The 20679-nt window shown below is 34.9% G+C and overlaps 1 protein-coding gene across 1 annotated transcript in view; it reads right to left on the bottom strand.

The window, feature by feature from the left end:
• The window catches only part of LOC111511250 (neuropeptide CCHamide-1 receptor), a 269279-nt gene that overhangs the window by 30419 nt on the left and 218181 nt on the right, over positions 1 to 20679 (bottom strand). Inside the window, exon 2 of the mRNA XM_074182600.1 lies at positions 3308 to 3630. Coding sequence (XP_074038701.1) covers positions 3308 to 3543 — 236 coding nt within the window. The 5' untranslated portion in view covers positions 3544 to 3630. The remainder of the gene's footprint in view (positions 1 to 3307; positions 3631 to 20679) is intronic.

Genomic DNA, 20679 nt, shown 5'->3' with positions numbered 1-20679 from the left:
ATTATCGAGATAGTAGTGTATGAAGCAGTGTTTGAAAAATTATCGATGGCGGCATCTATTATAAAAAAGTTTTGGCATCTATTATAACTGAAGAAGATTATTCGTTAAACTAATTCTGGTTGCTGAACATCCAAAATTCAAGATTTCTCATAAGAAATGTGCGGGGTCCTTTATCAAAATATTGAGGAAACATTTTACCATCCGAAACAAAATTAATCTTCATACTAATTGCAACACCGAAACAACTGTTGATTTTTGAAGAAAAAATCGCACTCGGTGAGCAGATAGAATTTAGATTATTTTATCTACTTGCTGAATTGTTGTCTGAAATCATCTGAAGGGATTGAATTACATCAGTTTCATTGAATCATGCGGTGCCCTGAAATTACCATGGAAAACAGTTGCTCACTGATATTTACTGTCAACCTGACAATATTGTTGAAAGATCTTGTTGTATTAACCCTCAGACCAGTTTTCATTGCATTTGTTGTTTCTAGTATTGTTGCTCTTTGAATCACCGTTGTTCCTGTTGTTTCTGCCGTGTTTTTTGATCCCATTGTGTTTATTGTTCCTGTATTTGTGTTGAATATTGTTCCTGTGTTCCAGTTGTTTTCTGTTCATATTTTAATATTTCTGAAGTTCCCATTTCAACTGATATCAGCTCATTTTGATTGACAAAGTTCAACATGACACGTCTGTCACTTCAAGCAAAAATTGAAATTGTTTCAATTGTTGGTGAAGGGGTGAGGTCTTATCGTGAAGCGGCCGCTGAATTTAATAGAAGACACCCGCTAGAGATAGCTGTACACAAAATATATAACCTATTCGTGAGCACCGGCCAAGTAACAAAGGACAGAAAAATTGTAAAACATCATATTGATGATGATACGATATTGGCTGCTCATCAAGCTGATCCTATAATTAGTTTGAGAAACTTATCGCTTCAACTCAATATGAGCCGCAGTAAAATATTGTATGAAGAGGCATAAAATGCATGCGTTCAAACCCAAATTTTTACATACTTCGCACGAAGGAGATGGAATCTGCTGTATGGAGTATTGTTTATGGATTCAGGGAAATTATCTCAATGACAGGAAATTTTTTAAAGTATATCTTATACAGTGATGAGGCTACCTTTACCACGAATGGTGTTGTATCTTCCCAGAACATGAGGTTTTGGGCTGAACAAAATCCAAATTGGGTGGTGAATTGTAGAGACCAAATATCTCAGAAAGTTAATGTGTGGTGTGGTATCCTGAACGAAAATATTATCGGGCCATTTTTTTTCGATCAAAATGTAAACGGACGACTATTCGTTGATTTTCTCGAAAATGCATTTTCCGATGTATTGGAAGAACTACCTTTGGATGTGAGACACAGCATGATTTTTCAGTTAGATGGTTCACCAGTTCACAATAGTGGCATAACAAGGGTTTGGTTGAAAAGGAATCTACCTATGAAATGGATAGGACCCAATAGCCCTCTCGTAGTATGGCCACCACGATCCCCAGATTTGACTCCACTGGATTTTTATTCATGGGGAAACTTGAAAAATTGAGTTTATAAGGATAGGCCAACAAATAAGGAAGATCTCCGTGCAAGAATTATACTAGCGTGTAGAGAAATCACACCTGGCGAACTGAGAAGAGTTGAAGGAAATAATAGAAGGCGCATAGGAAAATGTGTTCGATTGGAGAGAAATTTCATAGAAGGCATGAAAATATAAAATTGTCAACAGGTAAATCATTTGAAATTGATTGTTTTGTTTTTTAATTGAAAATGTGATTTTGAAAGTAGTACTTCGAAAGAAGTTTGAACTACTTAACATATTTCGCCACAAAATATCCTTGTTTTTTTTTAAATAATGGGAAAATGAGAATATGAACTCACATTAACCATCCTAAAACCTCACTGATTACATGTTTCCGTTCCTCTTACAAAATTACCATTTTCTCTGTTATTGAAAAGGAATAACTTTCCTGACAACAAAATAAAAAATAAATTATTTATGTGAAAACAAAAGTCGAGTTTCTCTTAAACAACTTCGTTCATGTTTTGATGTCAAAACCAAAAAAAAAAAAATACTTCAATTATTACATGTTTCCATGAGAAGTGAAACAAATTCGGATTTTTCAGGACTGAAATTTTTTCATTGAAAAAGTGTAATCGTAGTAAGTTGGTAGTCCTGATCACGAATTTGAAGGAATTTTGAGCCTATTTTGCCCCCTAATATGTTTTACCGTAAAAATGGGGTATTCCATCGCGAGTGGCGGACACTGTATATCACTTTGGCCAACCCCATTCAGGTAGTAGGTGCATTTTGAGTATTTTCATCAGTCCAGAGAGTTTCATCGTTCCACCTCGAATATTACGGAAGATACGGGGGTGTTTCCATAAGAAGTGAGACAAATTCTGATTTTTCAGGACTGAATTTTTTTCAGGAAAGAAGTGTATTCGTAGTAAATTGGTAGTATATACGGGGGTGTTTCCATAAGAAGTGAGACAAATTCTGATTTTTCAGGACTGAATTTTTTTCAGGAAAGAAGTGTATTCGTAGTAAATTGGTAGTCCTGATTATGAATCTGAATGAATTTTGAGCCTATTTTGCCCCCTAATATGTTTTACCGTAAAAATGGGGTGTTCCATCGCGAGTGGCGGACAGTGTATATCACTTTGGCCAACCCTATTCAGGTAGTAGGTGCATTTTGAGTATTTTCATCAGTCCAGAGAGTTTCATCGTTCCACCTCGAATATTACGGAAGATACGGGGGTGTTTCCATAAGAAGTGAGACAAATTCTGATTTTTCAGGACTGAATTTTTTTCAGGAAAAAAGTGTATTCGTAGTAAATTGGTAGTCCTGATTACGAATCTGAATGAATTTTGAGCCTATTTTGCCCCCTAATATGTTTTACCGTAAAAATGGGGTGTTCCATCGCGAGTGGCGGACAGTTTATATCACTTTGGCCAACCCCATTCAGGTGGTAGGTGCATTTTGAGCATTCCCATCAGTCCTGAGAGTTTCATCGTTCCACCTCGAATATTACGGAAGATACGGGGGTGTTTCCATAAGAAGTGAGACACACTGTATATATTCAATTGTGTTGTTTATGTCAAAACTCATTTCGACAAATTTCAATCAAGAGATAATCTTCGGCTCGTCACGTTAAGATGCAACTATATTTTTTTCACTACCATAATTTGACAGCAAACGGCCCTCTAATTATACCCATCAAAGTATCCAACAAACTACCTATCTCTTCTGAACAGTTTTGATTGAACTTACTTTCGAGCAATAAATATACTCACGTATTGGGAACATTTCTCATGTTTTTATGTCGTAGAAATATAATAACAAGAGTGCCATTTCCTAACACTCCCAAAACAAATATCAAGAAGAAAAGAACAGGGATAATGTAGGTCTCTGGTCTCTCACTATACGGAATAAGTGTTCCATTAATGTTGGAAGTATCGTTGTTTAGGAGTGAATAAGAACTGAAGTTGTCGTAAGTGATGCTTTGGTTTTGTACTGCTGTCGTATTCATTGTTATTTGAAAGGCTCCCTATGTCCGTACATCGTTGAGTTCTAAATGATCGGGCCCCAGGGCAACACTTCGTTGCAAATGTGGTACCTGAAAGGAAAAACAAGTGTTTGAGCTGGGAAAATACATAGATAACGCAATATTGATCAAATTTACTCATTTGAGAAAGAAATCTCGATGCTCTATATGAAGATTGACCGAAATTGAAATTGTTATTGTTCTGTGATATAGATTATCCAAACCGAAAGATGACAATGAAAACTTTTGGAAAATAAAGTTTTTGCCTTTCTACGACTCCATCTTGATACAAAAAATGTGGGAATCTTGCAAAAAATGAAGACAGCAATCAATTTCAGAAGAAGTAGCTATATGCATAGATTTGTAGATCATGCAAATAAGTAACTTTCACACAAACTGAAGATATAAGCCTTTCAATTCAAACAAGTTTCCTTTGGCTGGGATTAATGTCATTACGATGTCATGAATGATATGAATGAATCAAATTCATTTCATGACATGGAATCATAATTTATGAATGAATTGTGTGTTTTTTCTTACATATTGTAGAGCTCTGAAGAGTTCTAAGGCAAGTGTCATACAGCAAAACATCGATGTCTACCAGTGAGGATGACAGTGGTCCATGTAAGTGGACTTTCATTCAGTAAATTGTGTAGAAATCCTGTAGATGATATCTGATTCAGTTCCATAAAGAATGTTTGGAATAACAAACTGAGTAGAGAAACGTATTTTTTATATAATTCAGTGTTCATATAAAAGTATTTGTTTCGAACGAAGATTTTTCGTGCAATTCAATGTTTATATAAAAGTAGCTGTTTCAGTGGGCTTTTTATTCCAGTTTGTGTGAAAGTTATTTCTTTGCATGATCTATAGATCTATGTATAGAGTTACTTCTTTTGAAATTGATTGCTTCTATCCTTTCTTTGAAAGATTCTCACATTTTTTTGTATCAAGATTGAGTAGCAGAAAGACCAGCTTTTGCTGCTTTTAGTGCTTTATGGTTGTCTATAGTATTCCGGGTGATATCTACTGTCATTCAATACTGCATAGAGATTATAAGGAGTGGTGGCTACATTATTTGCTGCATGATTAGTTATGTTCAAACCTCGAAATCAGGATTGAAGTTTTCCCACATCTGGCGTGAATGTGAATTGATAGTGTTGTTGTTTTTCTCGAATTATCGATGAAGGTTACCTCACGTGAAATATCAGTTTTTCGTTAAGTATACCTTCAATGAAAAGTGTAGCGAAATGTTGAAACATTTTATACAAATGAAAAAATACAGGGTGTTCTATTTGAAAAGTTGGATTATGTCTGTTTGAAAGTGAATGAAACTTGACCGGTTTTATCGAGCATCCTATAAATTGTTTTCAAAAGTTGAGATTTCCGAAATCACCATGAAGATGTTGACTAACATTGGCGTGAAGTTATCCACAGATTTCTGGCCACACATGCTGACGTAGAGGAAAATAAAAATCTGTGGTTGGGATACGAAATTATTAGCACCCGTACTGATATCTGTGGCTGGAAATACCTATTCACTAGGTTGACTATTTGGTGTTTAACTTTTTTATAGAATCTTGACTAGATTGACGCGTCGATAATCGTTTTCTCATCAACAATACAGATTTAGGGAATAATAAAATTGTAAATATTAGACTTACCTCCAATAACCCATATAGAAATGATGATGATATGATCAGATGATATGCGTCTATCAAAATCACACAACTTCTATAGTTTCTTGAGAATATTAACTTGGTGATGACAGTTTTCTTGTCATCTAAACAGATTTCGAAAAAGAAATTGTTGAAACAATCAGACTCATTTTTGAGATTCCTTGTTTTCATGAAAATCACACAACTCTTATAGAATCATAAGTAGATCGATAAAGTGAAAACTGTTTTCTTGACACCCATACAGATTTCAAGAGAAAAATTGTTGCAACATTCAGACTCACTTCTTAAAACCTTGTAGAATTGGAACCAGAAAATGTGCGTTCATGAATATTACGCAACTGTTATAGAATCTTGGGTAGATCAATATAGTGAAAACCGTTTTCTTGTCACCCATACAGATTTCGAGAGAAAAATTGTTGACAAGGAAACGGTTTTCACTATATTGATCTACCTAAGATTCTATAACAGTTGTGTAATTTTCATGAACGCACATCTTCTGGTTTAAATTCTACAAGGTGTTTTAAAAAGTGAGTCTGATTGTTGCAACAATTTTTCTCTCGAAATCTGTATGGGTGACAAGAAAACGGTTTTCACTATATTGATCTACCCAAGATTCTATAACAGTTGTGTAATTTTCATGAACGCACATCTTCTGGTTTCAATTCTACAAGGTGTTTTGAAAAGTGAGTCTGATTGTTGCAACAATTTTTCTCTAGAAATCTGTATGGGTGACAAGGAAACGGTTTTCATTATATCAATCTATTTAAAATTCTATAACAGTTATGTAATTTTCATGAACGCACATCTTCTGGTTCCAATTTTACAAGGAGTTTCAAAAAGTGAGTCTGATTTTTGCAACAATTTTTCTCTCGAAATCTGTATGGGTGACAAGGAAACAGTTTTCACTCTATCAATCTACCGAAAATTCTATAACAGTTGTGTAATTTTCATGAACGCACATCTTCTGGTTACAATTCTACAAGGTGTTTTAAAAAGTGAGTCTAATTTTTGCAACAATTTTTCTCTCGAAATCTGTATGGGTGACAAGAAAATGGTTTTCACTATATTGATATACGATATACCTAAGATTCTATAGGAGTTGTGTGATTTTCATGAATACAAGGAATCTCAAAAAATTATTCTGATTGTTTCAACAATTTCTTTTTTGAAATCTGTTTAGATGACAAGAAAACTGTCATCACCAAGTTAATCTACTCAAGAAACTATGGAAGTTTTGTGATTTTGATGGACGCACACCATCGGATATCATTTTTATATGGGGTATTGGAAAGTAAGTCTAATATTTCCAATTTTATTTTTCCCTAAATTTGTATTGTTGATGAGAAAACGATTATCAACGCGTCAATCTACTCAAGAGTCTATAAAAAATTTTACACCAAATAGTCCTAATAATTTCACGTTCAACCTATAGTGAATAGTTATTTCCAGCCACAGATATTAGTACGGGTGCTAATAATTTCGTATCCCAACCACAGATTTTTATTTTCCTCTACGTCAGCATGTGTGGCCAGAAATCTGTGGGTAACTTCACGCCAATTTGACTAACTATTCCTAAAATCCTAAATCCACTTAATTGCTCTAGACATGCGTGTGGTGAAATAAAAAAATATTGTCTGCAAAATAGATATAAAAATAATTACCTAGTATACATTGGTAAGTGAGTAGTTCATGAATCATTTTGAAACTAAGAAAAAAACAAAGGCTATGAATTTCAAAGTGAATAATAAAAATCTATTCAGTTTAAAATATATAGCAAAATATACAGAGAAGTGAGACAAAGAAAACACTATATGAGCAAGGCATAACATGAATATATTATCTATCCAGAAGACTTCAAATATGTTTTCAAATTTTTTTGAAATTATATATGGTGTGGTGACTTAATTCACTGGGCAGAGCGTTATATTGTTTGATAGAGTTGTGCCAGATTTTATCGCAATATGCTAATCTGAACAATATCAGGGTTTCGCGAAGTTTCACCTTCAATTTGGAAGTCATAATATCTCTACTTTGATAGAGTTGACGTAAGATGATGTACGAGCTACGACAAAGTGAATTTATATGTTTGTGAAATCTCAGATCAACATCCAGCCACAAACCCAAGTTCTTGCTTCTGTAATTATTTGTAGTAAGTCTTGTCCAAGTTTGATTTCAATTCTTCCTTCAATTTCCCACCTTTAGTGATTCGGGCCAAAATGTACAGCTTATATCTTTTAGGATTCAATTTCAGGTTATGGGTCATAAATAGATCCAGTAACTTTTGAAGATTACTGTTAATTTTTTCCATTGCCACCTGCCATTCACTTAGAGGAAATCGATAATATAACTGAGTGTTACCTGCATAATGATGAACTATGGAATTATTTTACTTATTATTTTATGGAAGTCAGATATACATAGGAAGAACAGAATTGGGCCAAAGATACAGTCCTGAGGTACTCTATAATCAACAGGTAAAGCACTAGAAAACTTTCCATCCAGACATACTGACTCAGTCCCATTTCTGAGGTAACTTTTCAATAGATTCACTGAATCCGAGAAATGACATTTTCCTACACAGAATTTTGTCCCTTCACTAAATCCGAGAAATGACATTTTCCTACACAGAATTTTGTGGTCTAATGTATCGAATGCTTTACTGTAGTCCAAGAGTACCAGTTACTTAATTACTATCAACTGATTTGAATAAATCTCAGGTGATGTTGACAAAAGCGGTGGTGGTGCTATAGAATGCACGAAATTCAGGTTGATCATTTGTAATTAAATTATTATTGTAGAATCAATTTGATCTTTCAGAATCCTCTCAAACACCTCACAAAGTCATTTGTTTCTATAGAGGAATTGAATATGTGTGTTATGTGGTTGATAAGATAATTTTCAATATACTTCAACATGATGATAGAAATGCTGTCAGATCCAGCCCAGTTACTTTTCATACCACTGTTGTATTGTTGTATCTGAAGTGGTGTCACTCTGCGAAAATTCAAAGTAGGTCCATTATTGGTCTGAGTATAACTTACAATGAGTGTTTCATGATGATCATTGTTTGCAGGATGAATAATACTTGTGAAGTGGGAGTTTATTTGATTTGGAGTATAGAATTCTTTTTTGATAAGTATATATAATGACATAGTAGAATGAATATTTATTGGGATTTCGAGCCACAATAACACATGACATTGAAACGGACAAAACTTTTGAACCAATAATATTATTCTTCCTCAAAATATTTGGCTGTGAGCACGCATGCCTGAAACTTATTGTTGAATATTCAAAGGAATGTTATAAGTGATGTCGCAATTGAACACCTCCAATGAAGGTGCTATTTGTTTATTGATTCATTTATTTATCTATTATTCAAACAGGCCTACAAGGCCTATTACATGAATAAAAAAATGTTTGAAATATAAATTTAAATAGATACATTTATATGGCTTACATTCTAATACGTAATTTATGCTCAATTGAAGTTTATTATGAACTGTGTAACGAGTTTTTTTAAAGCGCTCAATGAAACTGTCCAATCTATATCCATCAGTAAGTTGAATGTATTGGCTAGTCACAACATGATTATGAGTGGCGACCTAACAGTAGTACAAACTAGGGGTAAATTGAACATAAGAGAATTTCTCGTTCTTCTTGCAGGCATATTGAATCTTATCCGTGTAAGGTATGATTCAGTATTTTGAATAGCAATATCAATATATTCTGGTTTCTTCTATTATCCAGAGACAATATTCTGAATTTATCTCCCAATTGTGCTGTTCTAACTATTCTATAGTCAGGATAGATACGATATCTTGAAAATTTGTTTTGAATTTTTTCTACTTCGTAAAGTGTAGTTTGATATTCTCCTAACCAAATTTCTGATCATCCAAATTCAAGTTTTGATCTGACTAATGTGTAGTACAAAATCTTTATAGCTTCTATATTGGAAAGATATGATGTTTGTCTTACTATGAAGCCTAACATACGGTTTGCTGATTTGATTATATTTTTTACATGGTCTGAAATGTAATCAAATCGGATCTCTTAACCTTGTTATTCTCCTAACACTGCATTTTTTCAGATTGAAAAATAGTTTATATTCACAACTCCATTCGCAAACATATTGCAAGTCTTTCTGCAACATAACACTGTCTCTGACAGTTTCAATTTTTTTAAAAATTTTGAGATCATCTGCAAATAACAAACAGCTTGAGTGCCTGTGAACTGGGGGCAAGTCATTAATGAACATAATAAAAAGCAAGGGTCCTAAATTGGATCCTTGTGGTACTCCAGAATTAGCTTCATAATTCCCCGAGGTATTTCCATTATGCTCAACCACTAAAAATCTATTTTCAAGATAACTTCCGAACATTTTGAGTGTGCTATCAGAGAGTCCAAACTCATTCATCTTTGTTGATAGTACACCGTGATCAACTTTGTCAAAAGCCTTTTTAAAATCAGTGGATATTAGATCATGTTGTGACCCTCAAGAGTTTTAGACCATGTAGAAACAAAGCTGAATAAATTTGCATTAACAAATTTTCTGGAAACGAAGCCATGTTGCTGAGGCATTATACTATTCTCAACATATCCATGAAATGTTGAATATATAATTTGTTGAAATAATTCAGAAGGTCCAGCATCACTGATATAGGCCTTAAATTTTCAATGTGCATCTTGTCACCTTATTTGAAAATGGAAGTAACTACAGACGTTTTCCATAAACCCGGAAATTCATTTGTTGTCAAGATTGCATTAAAGATATGTCGCAGAGGTGTTGCCAACTATTCATTTACACCATTCAATATATAGGGTGGAATACCATCTATTCCAGCTCTTTCTTAGGTTTTAGTTTTTGGTTGCTTCTTCATATTCAGACTGTGTAAGATTGCATGTTGAACGTATCATTTGTTACTGAAATACCACTCACACAGTCAGAGTATGATTGATACGATGACTTTGTTTTTGAATAAACAGAGGCGAAAAACGTTGCAAATGCTTCCGCTGTTTCATTATCTTCAATTTTTTTTCCTTTATATTCATAGTTCCCAATACTATCATTTTTATTTTTTCTGTCATTCACCCAATTCCAAAAATCATTAATATCTGTACCCAACCCACTTTCAATTTTTTAAATGAATAATCTTTTCTAAATTCTTATCAGTGTCTTAATCTTCTTTCTCATACTGTTGAACTGTACTGCATAATAATCAGATACAAATCTTAATTTCCTAAACCTCTCCTTCTCCTTCAGCAACTCTTTAATATCCTTTGTGAACCAAACCTTATATTTCTTATAGTTTTTATACACATTGTACTTTGGTACACATTCATCGATTATTTTATTCCATATACCATAGAAATTTTCAATTGCCACATCAACATCTTTTTCTGTTGTCACATTAGATCAGTCGGTCTAATTGATGTGTTCTATTGATGTGGGGTGCGAGACACTTTGGGGGCTATGATAATAATAAAATTGTTCTTGGGATGTGTCGAAACTGGCAAATACATAATAGAAACCTTTTATGACTTATTCAAAGAACACTCCATTGTGGGAGTGTTCAGTACTGGTTGAAGAATTCGAAGCTATTCCATAGTGGAACATGTGTCGTGTTTTTGTAAACTCTAAAGTGAAAATCTTATAATCGAGTGTTATTTAAATACACCCTGTACTCGTGTCTCTGCTACCCAGGTGCCATTATTGATAATCACTTTCAGTTATGAATGAAAGTCTGGTAACTCCTTCATGAAATGCTCTCTCGACTGGGAGTACATCAAAGATCTCGAGAGGAAAACGGATGAAGAAGACAGCACTAAAAACTCTGTTCGATCGAATACATTATATCATAATCCGCTTCAGTCTGCTATTCCTGACAACGCCACTTCAAATTTTTTGTGAAATCAATTACAATTAAGTGGCGAATATAAAAGTGCTCATATTTCGGAAATACATTAGGGGGAGATGTAATTTTACGAGGTAAGAGCTCTGTATATGGTTATTAGAAACAGTTATTTGATAAGTATATTTTCTGATATTACGGTCTTTAAAAAAAGAGGCATATAACATTTTTCAATTATTGAATTTTGCAATGAAGGAACCTTTTTTGAAATAAAAAAATTGTAATGCTTCATTGGGATTTTTCATAAATTGGAGGTTTCGTAGCCAGAAAGACTCGAAATCTGTGTGACATGAAATTCATAAGCCCTTCACATTTGGAGCGAAAGAGATACTAGATCAAAATGTTATCGCGTTTGTTCATTTTCTACGTGGATGAATTCATATACCAGGGTGCGCAAAAGTCCGGAATAAAATTAATATCTTTTTAACCAGTATTTTAGAAAAAAAAACGCTGAAACACGGCAATTGATTCCACGTTGAACGCATTTTTTCGCAATAAAATGAAATATTTTTTTCAACCCCTCAGCTGCAACCCTCCCCAACTTTTTTTTCCATATGCAAACCTTTGTCGTGTATGGGCTCATTGAGAAGCTCATAAAAATGGATTCTGACCATACCCTTTATTTTTTTTTGTGGCTACAACGAAATGAGACAAAACTCTTTTGTAAAGTTACAAATACCTAACTTAGTGCTATCTACGGGTGAACTAACGTAACAGATGCTGAAATTGGCCTCCACTCTCTATTTGGCAGGCTCCTTGGTGATGGTAAAACCCGTCTACGGAATTCCGAATGGCCTCAGCCGGTATGTTATGTGATTCCACTCTAATTCTGCTTTTAAGATCTTCAATATCAGCCGGCCTATTTTGATAAACCTTGTCTTTCATATATCCCCAATAAAAATAATCTAATGGTGTTAAGTCTAGGGATTTCGGCGGCCATTCATTGTACCACGTCGTCCAATCCAACATCCTGCAAATATGTCATCGAGATATTCTCTGACAATAATACCAAAATGTGGGGGAGCGCCGTCCTGTTGGAACCAAAGTGTTTCAGTGGGGGTATCTAGATCTGCTTCATTGTGAATCATAACAGCTAAAGCAGAGACTAATTCAAAGCGTAAAAAGTCTGAGTAGCGCGCAGCTGTAAGGCTTCCCTTAAAAAAGTATGGCCCTAATATTCTGTTGTTGATGCCTGCCCATACGTTTACTTTCTGAGGACGCTGCGTACGAGCTTCGCATATCCAGTGTGGGTTTTCCTGACTCGATAGGAGTGCCTGTTAACTACTCCATGTAAATAAAAAGTAGCTTCGTCAGAAAACAGTATGTTGAGTGGAAACCCATTATTCTCGTCACATCGCCTCATTATTTCCTCACAAAATTGCAAACACCTGTCATAGTCATCCTCCAAGAGCTCTTGGACAAGACATACCTTATATGGGTGGTATTTTGCTGGTTTCAAAAACCTCCCAATCGTACGTCTAGACGCAGGATTGTTTTGTGCTAATAAAACCGTTGACAAATGTGGATCTTCCTGCAGAGACACGGAATGTCCAATTTTTGATCTTCGTCTGAAACATGTGGCCGGCCACTTCTGGGCAATTCCTTCACTGTACCATGTTCTTCAAATTTGTGTAAGATCTCACTCACAGTAGCCTGGGAAATGTGATTTTCCGGATATTTTGCATTAAATAAAGTACACACCTCACTTTGACTCCGCATTCTATCCCTACATCCCAACAATATCAAGACTTCGATACGCTGCCTCTCTGACAATACCATTTTTGTTTTGCAGATTGAAAAAGAACAATTTGAAGGTACCCAAATAATAAACTGAACATATATATTTTGAATTTCACCCAGAAATGCCACAATTTTAAAACTGAGTCAAGACAATAGTTCTTATCAGGGCATTTATTTTGGTACAAACAATGCAACAACCTTTTTCTCTTTTTGAGGTACACTGGTCAACAATTGCTTGGGATGGAACTAATTTTATGTGTAAGTTTTTAGTGAAAAAATAAAATCTACAAAATGTTGATGCTACATTACGTTATCAGTTTAACACATAAATCAATAAAATTTGTTGTGGTGCCTGGCCCGGTTGGTCTGTTCTTGAAATTTGTAAACTTTCAGAAACCAGGTACTGGTGATCCTTAGCAATTGTTGAGCAATGTACATCATCACCACTTATTTGTTTTTTTGCAACGTTAATTCACCCGTAGATAGCACTGAGTAGGTATTTCTAACTTTTTTGGTTTTAAAAGAGTTTTTTTTTATTTCGTGCTAACCGCATGAGTAAAAAAAAATAAAGGGTATGGTCAGATTCCATTTTTACGAGCTTTTCAATGAGCCCTTACACGACATAGGTTTGCATTTGAAAAAAAAAGTTGGGAAGGGTTACAGCTAAGGGGTTGAAAAAAATTTTTGATTTTATTGCCAAAAAATGCGTACAACGTGGAATAAACTGTGGTGTTTAAGCGTTTTTTTCCTAAAATACTGGTTAAAAAGATATTGCTTTTATTCCGGACTTTTGCGCACCCCTGTATACACTCAAAGCGAGATGGTTTCGATGCGAGAGAGATTCAAAATCAAAACATGTTCCCCTCTGTTTCACTTTCTTTGTGCCTGAACTGGCACTACTCACAAGTTTGAAAGGTTTAGAAGCACGAGAGATTCGGAAACAAAACGACCTCGCTTCCGTTCCCTTTCTAGACAAACGAATTCAAATCCACTTACGAGATGACAAGGTTTTAGAGCAAGAGAGATCCAAAATCGAAACTATCTCCGAAACTATCTCTATCTCTGTTCTACTCTTCATGTAAATGAATTCAAATCCACTCAAGGGGCGACAAGATTTCGTAGCGGGAAAGTCTCGAACTCCAAGTGAGATAAATGTCATAGGTTTTCCACTCACCAGGGCAAAGCACTCTCGCCTCTATTCCACTTCCAATATAAATTAACTCGAATCCACTCACGAATTTTGAAGCGAGACAGATACGAAATTGACACGTTCTCGCTTCTGTTCCACGCTCAAAGTGGATGAATTTATATCCACACTCGAAGCGAGATGATTTTGAGACCGAAACGTTTTCGTGTCCGTTTCCGAGCAAGATAGATTCTGGTTCTGACCGTTCTAACTTCTGTTCCACTTTGCGGGTGAATGAATTTGAATCCACTCAAGAGGCGACAAGGTTTTGTAGCGAGAAAAACTCAAACTCAAACAAAGCGAGATGAAAGTAATAGGCCATTTACTCACCGGCTCAAAAAGGTTTCAAAGAGAATGAGATTCGAGATCGAAACATTGTCGCCCCTTTTTCACTCCCTACGTGAATCAATTCATATTAACTGGCGATATTCACCTTTTGGATTCTGTTCTACTTACTATGCAAATAAGTCGATGATATAGAAAAAAAGTTGGAGACAATATGGATCCCTGTGGAAAACCAACGTTGATGATGAAAGTATTCGAGCGATATTCATCGACGATAACTTGCGGGAAAAGTTTTTTTCAAGAAGCTGGAGAGCCATACACAAAAATGATCTGACAATCCACAGCATCAAAATTTGGCCAGCAAATCCTCATGCCTCATGCTCAAAGGCTATAGAAATATCAAGCGTAAAAGATATTGCGTAATCGATAAGTTTATCGATTGCGTTATTCCAAATATGGGTGACACACGATAGAAGGTCGCCTGTTGATATTTGTTTCCGAAAGCCATATTGATGACCGCTCAAGATGTTGAAGCCTTTCAAATATTTAAGGATATGGTGAATTGCGGCTTTCTCCATGATTTTTGATATCACTGAATGTAATGGGACTGGTCTATAGTTATTTGGAAGATTTTTCGTGCCCTTGTTGGAAATAGGCTGAACGTGAGAAACCTTCCAACGAGAAGAAAAACACCTTTTCTAGTACAACAGGTTGAGAAGTCTGCAAAATACTGGTGCGAGTCCACTGGCGCACTTCTCTCAAGTACGATGACGGGCACTTCATCAGGACCAGACGCCTTCTTGATCCCCTGATCTGACGCCATTGGCCTTTATTTACGGAAATGTTCAAAATGAAGAGTCTACAAGACATAACCAACTACTGGAGATAATTCCTTGGAAGAAATTTTTTGTGCTGTATGTGGATTGTTGTAGAGAAAAAATGGCTTACAGAGATGTTTATTCTCAGGTACAGATGGATCCCTCTCGAAATCCATTTACAGTTTCATAACTAATTCAGAGTAGTTTGTATTAGGTAGAATGTACTTTCTGCCTATTACTAGCTTTCACCAACTTGTCATGATTATTTGCTCTTTGAAATTCCATGCACTGTTGCCACCTTTTTTCGAACCAGGATTCATAGAATTGTTCGTGTCATTCTTTCTTCTGGCATGGAAGAAAAAATGAATCTTTTGTGTAAAAATAATTGCTCTGATAATAGCTAATTGATCTCACATCGACCAAAGTTGGGTAACATCACACTTATACCTTACCCTCAGTATTGTTCCTTTTCAATCGTGTATTCCAGATGGAACAGCATCTTCTCTCATAACTCACAAAACCCTCTTTCAAAAATTTTCATCCGATATCGTTTTCCCGTATTGCCAACCTGATCTCAGCCAATTGATCCCCATCCATCATTAGGCATGCCTCTTGATCCATTCCATTCGCAGTTGAGGATTTAATAACGACGTGTTATCCTTTTTGATGCCTGAAAGTCGATGGTTTTTGATTTCGTGTCCGCGAAAGCACTCGTTGTTTGAAATTTTCCACGGGGAGATGTAATTCGAGAGTTGCTCTCGAACAATTTGAACTTTCATCGGTATGAGTTTCAAAGTGAAGGAGAGGTAATAGCACAGTTATACAGGGAGTTATCTAATAAGTGTCCGATATTTTACAGGACAATTCCTCAGTTTTTCATAAAGTGGAGAGTTCCTGCAAGCATGGACCCGCAAGACCTTCATTTTTGAGATCCAGGGTGCTGAAAATTCATTTTTGTACAATTGTTATTAAAAGTGACATTTTTAATGGTTGTCAAGAGTATTGAAAGATGATATTTACAAAGTAGCGTGTTGAAAATATTCTCAACACTAGTGTTAAAAGTATTTTTAACACGATAGATACAACAATTAAATTCTGTTACAAATTTATTATATACATTAATTACATTATTATTATCATTTATTAACATCAATATGAAAAGTACAACTGCTGATATTAATTCCTTGCGATGTTGAAGAGCCTTGTAATATATGTGAACTAGCTGAGTTGACAATTTCTTTCCGAAAGCTATATTGATGATCACTCAAGATGTTGAAGCCTTCTAAATATTTGAGGATATGGTGGTTTACGACTTTCTCTATGATTTTTGATATCGTGAATATTTACATATACACGATCGGACATTTACAATAATTACGCTCCAAAGCCGCAAAATACTATTGGCCCAAGAAGTATTTATTTTCTGGTAGGCGTTTACCAGAATCTACAGTGTATGAAAGCTGAATTTGTCGCAAAATATGTATTTTCCCAATAATACATTGGTTTGAAATTGGCTGATACTTGATGAAAATAACATAACATATTCAAGTATACTTGAGATTTTCACTAAACAGTTTACAAAAACGCAACACGTGTTTCGCTATACAATAGCTTCTTCAGGCGTGACTATACTAACTAAAATCATTCACGTATTCAATACTTTTTATATATTTTCACAATTTCGAGTACCTGAGTTCAACCTGACCAATTAATATTGAAAATGTGTACCAGGGTTAGAAAATTAATCAATTAACAATAACACAAGAAAACAAAGTGTTAGTAGTTTCCACGTTTGAGAAAACATTTTTTGGCAAAGGGGAGTTATTCACTTCTATTAGGCCATTTATTGAACAACCCGCCTTCTCAAATTTTGTAATTATCAAATATTCTAAAAGTTTGAGTCTCAAACTTGTCTGTTCTTAATGTAACACGTCATTTGAGTGTTGTACTTCTACGAATGTTTAAGTGGTGTTTCCATTCAAAAACCTACTTCTGTGCTCTTTTATTTTTGGAAAACTGATTTCTCTGTTTGAAAATACAGTTTTGGGAAAGAGCTACAAGTCAACTTATATATACTGAAATTTTGTCATAATTTTTTTCAAAAAATTTGATCACATCATCACCATTTCTGTAAGCCAAGTCCAAGCATTTCTTTTTCAAAAACGAGTGCGATATAATTGGTGGAGTCACCAAGATATGACAATGTCCTATAACGGATACTATCGTTCATTGACGTTGGGTAGACTTGGTTCATGACTTGTTTTCTTGTTACTTCTACCACCAAGTCAATCTTCAACTGGAAATTTTGGCAGAATTTTGATCATGATGAAATTAAGCAGAAATTTTGTTAGGATGTGATTTGAATGAACATTCGTTCTTCACAAAAACTCCAGTATTATATTTTCTCAAAAAGTTTCTGTAAGCAGACTATAATCTGTTAAAATCTTTCAACATCGTTAAAAATACTTCTTCGAGTATATTTGGTTCAAAAACACTCAACTATCTACCAAAAGATATGAAATGAAAAAATCTAAATATTTTATTCAAATTCAAAAAAATTTTCATCTGTTAATGTTCTCTCGTTCATAAAACAAAATATAGGGTGTCTCAAGAAGCTCCAATAAATTGAATACATCGCCATAACTCTTAGTGGCACGACTATCGTCAAACTTAAACCAGTCCGTTTCGTCTTTGACCAATGCGTAATAATAACCAGATTCAACGCCAGAACCACAGTGAACAATGACTGCATGAATATTATAATAGTGGTCTGCTAGGTTGAAATGTTCATCTTTTTCGAACCTTCGAAAGAGTTTCTTGCTTCCGTTGGAGGTTGAGTCTTGTTTGAAAATCATCAGTGTTATTATTAGATTGACTGGTGACTCAGCTATACTTTTTTTTTATAATTCTCAGTTAGTTTGGCGTATGTTTGGCATTACAGTTGATCATTCACCCGGTGAAAGTTTTATTTTCAGATGATTTACCAATAAGCTCTGCACGGAGTGGTTACCAATCACATAGAAAACGCTAGTCGAAGTTTCAGAAAATCACATAAGTTTCTGCTACCTCTACCTCTACTACAAAGTGAACAAGTAGAGATTTTTCCAGCAAAAGATCTACAAACATAAGATGAAAAGTATTCAACGAGAACCCCAATAATTCGCAGCAATCCTCTTGTTGTCCTAACGAGTATCTAGTGGACTTCTAAGACTCCAGGAAATCAGTTGGTGGGAAAGATGATACATTCTTACGGAACTGCAACTGCATAAACAATTGTTTGAGTTTGATGAATGAGTAGAAAACATTCTCGTAGACTATCTGATTCGAAAGAGAATCTGACATATAACGAAAAATACAAAGAAGCAAGTTACAATTTCATTTTCTCGTTCCCTTTTCAATTGAAACCTCCACAATGGAAACCAAAACTATTTCCACACTCATATAAAAGAATTTATTTTCCGAATCAATCCTCTCTTCAATGTACTTCAGATACCTTTCATGCGGAAAATTGAAAAGGAAATGGAATTTTTGCAAAATATCATATGGTTCAAGAGTTTCATATTTTATTCAAAAGCAAAACTGATTTTTGATTTTGGGGAGCATGCCATTGTGATGAGATATTGGAAAAAGAAATCATGAACGAATGGAATGAAATTTCATGAAGAATAAAGGCATACAGGGTGGGTATTAAACTATCCTTCAAGGAAACTTGTTACTTCTTGGATATTTTGGTTCAGTGATTGTTATCAAAAAATATTTATTTTCACCCTATTGAGGGGATAAAGTTCAGTTAATCTCATATTGATTGGGACTTTTCCACCATAATCTGTAACCCATGAGGGTTCACTGTAATTTCCACTAGCTCAAACTCTACTAAATGACTCCAACCGATTAGTTTATTTTGGCAAACATTGAAAATTTGATTGGAACTGCGGCGGGGCAGGCCTAAACTATGTGCTCTGCTTTTCAAATAGAGACAGCACTAATACAGGATCCAAATTTCCAACACATTTCGAATGTATCGCCCACCCATAACTAATAATATAATTTATGTTGAACTCAGAACCATGAAGGTTATGGAAAAATAGACTTTTTGAGGGTAGAGAAATCTGCTCTATAGGGGTGCTTGAAAAGCTAGTCCGCGATTTCGACAAACCCCCCCATATGATGAATTGTCGGATATTTTCGGGTTTATTAGCCGTGGTCTGCAGGTTTTTATACCTGACGTTTCGTCTGCTATTGCGGTAGATATTATCAAAGGCGATGCCTCAACAGCGGAAGTGATATACCTTGCTGAGATGCGCAAACTGAAAATGGATCAGATGCGTTTTTCCCAGATTGCCCTTGTACCTAATTGTTTCGACCCTTTTTCAATCCTAATTACATATTGGTGAGTTTTGATGTTCTTTTCTCCAGACATCATCGCCCTATTTGAACATTGCTCAACTTCAACATATTTCCAGTGGCATGGAAAACTTTATAAGTAAAAAGGGAAAGTTGCAATAGGAAGACCATTGAGTCCAGTAGTTGCCAACTTCTAAATGGAATAATTCGAACGACGATCTCTAGAAGTTCGAGTTCCTACAATCCTGCTGACTACGATATACTGATGATACCTTTGTGTTTTGGAATCAAGGGAAAAAAAATTTTGTGAAATTTCTGAGATATTCAAATTGTTGAAGCCAAAAATCAAAATTACACAGAAGAAAGAAGATGAAGGGAGAATCGTTTTTCTGGATAACTGGGGCATGAAACCAATCCATACTCACTGATACTTGAGCAAACTCTACAATCCTCATCCAAGACAGGAAAAACAGGTTATTCAGGTTATCGGAAGAGCTACAAGAGGTAATGTCATCTAAAGAATGTGTTTCTGGGTAACGGATCTAACGAAGTCGAAATTAACCTATAATAATATTAATAATAACATGCTTTAGTGCCCAAAGATTATTAGGTCTTATTAACAAAGTTACATAAACATATATATCCTGTCCTCATAGAACTCTTTTGATTTTAAACTATAGTAGGGCTTACCACATAATACGTTTTTTCTGATTTTCGAAATACACAGTTATCCTCTAAAATTTCAATATGGTCCGGTAAATGACTAAACATTTCGAAACTATTATAATATACAGAGTCTCTGACTAAAGTAGGTCGTTAGTTTGACGAAGGGCATAATAATTGGAGTAACCGCTAAATATCAATTTATGTTTGTTAATTAAACATACTTATGGTGTAGTAATGAATATTAATTGAGTTTTTTCCCAACACCAAATCGTTATTTTCAACACCTCGATACGTGTTTCGATCACCAAGTGATCACCTTCAAGGGGAAGATAAAACTGGAAACTTCGCGAAACTAAAGCTATTGATGCTATAAAGATATATCATACAGGTAAACCATACAGGTATACCACCCTAAATTAATTCTTACAATTAGCCTTATCTATTATTCCACAATATGTCCTTATGTAATGTTCAAATGTTATGGCTATATA

Source organism: Leptinotarsa decemlineata, unplaced genomic scaffold (assembly GCF_025532065.1).
Source record: "Leptinotarsa decemlineata unplaced genomic scaffold, Ldec_3_MD MMD2_P_RNA_scaffold_2, whole genome shotgun sequence".
NCBI lineage: Eukaryota > Metazoa > Arthropoda > Insecta > Coleoptera > Chrysomelidae > Leptinotarsa > Leptinotarsa decemlineata.
The sequence above is the reverse complement of the archived record's forward strand: the minus strand, read 5'-3'. Positions and strand labels throughout refer to the sequence as shown.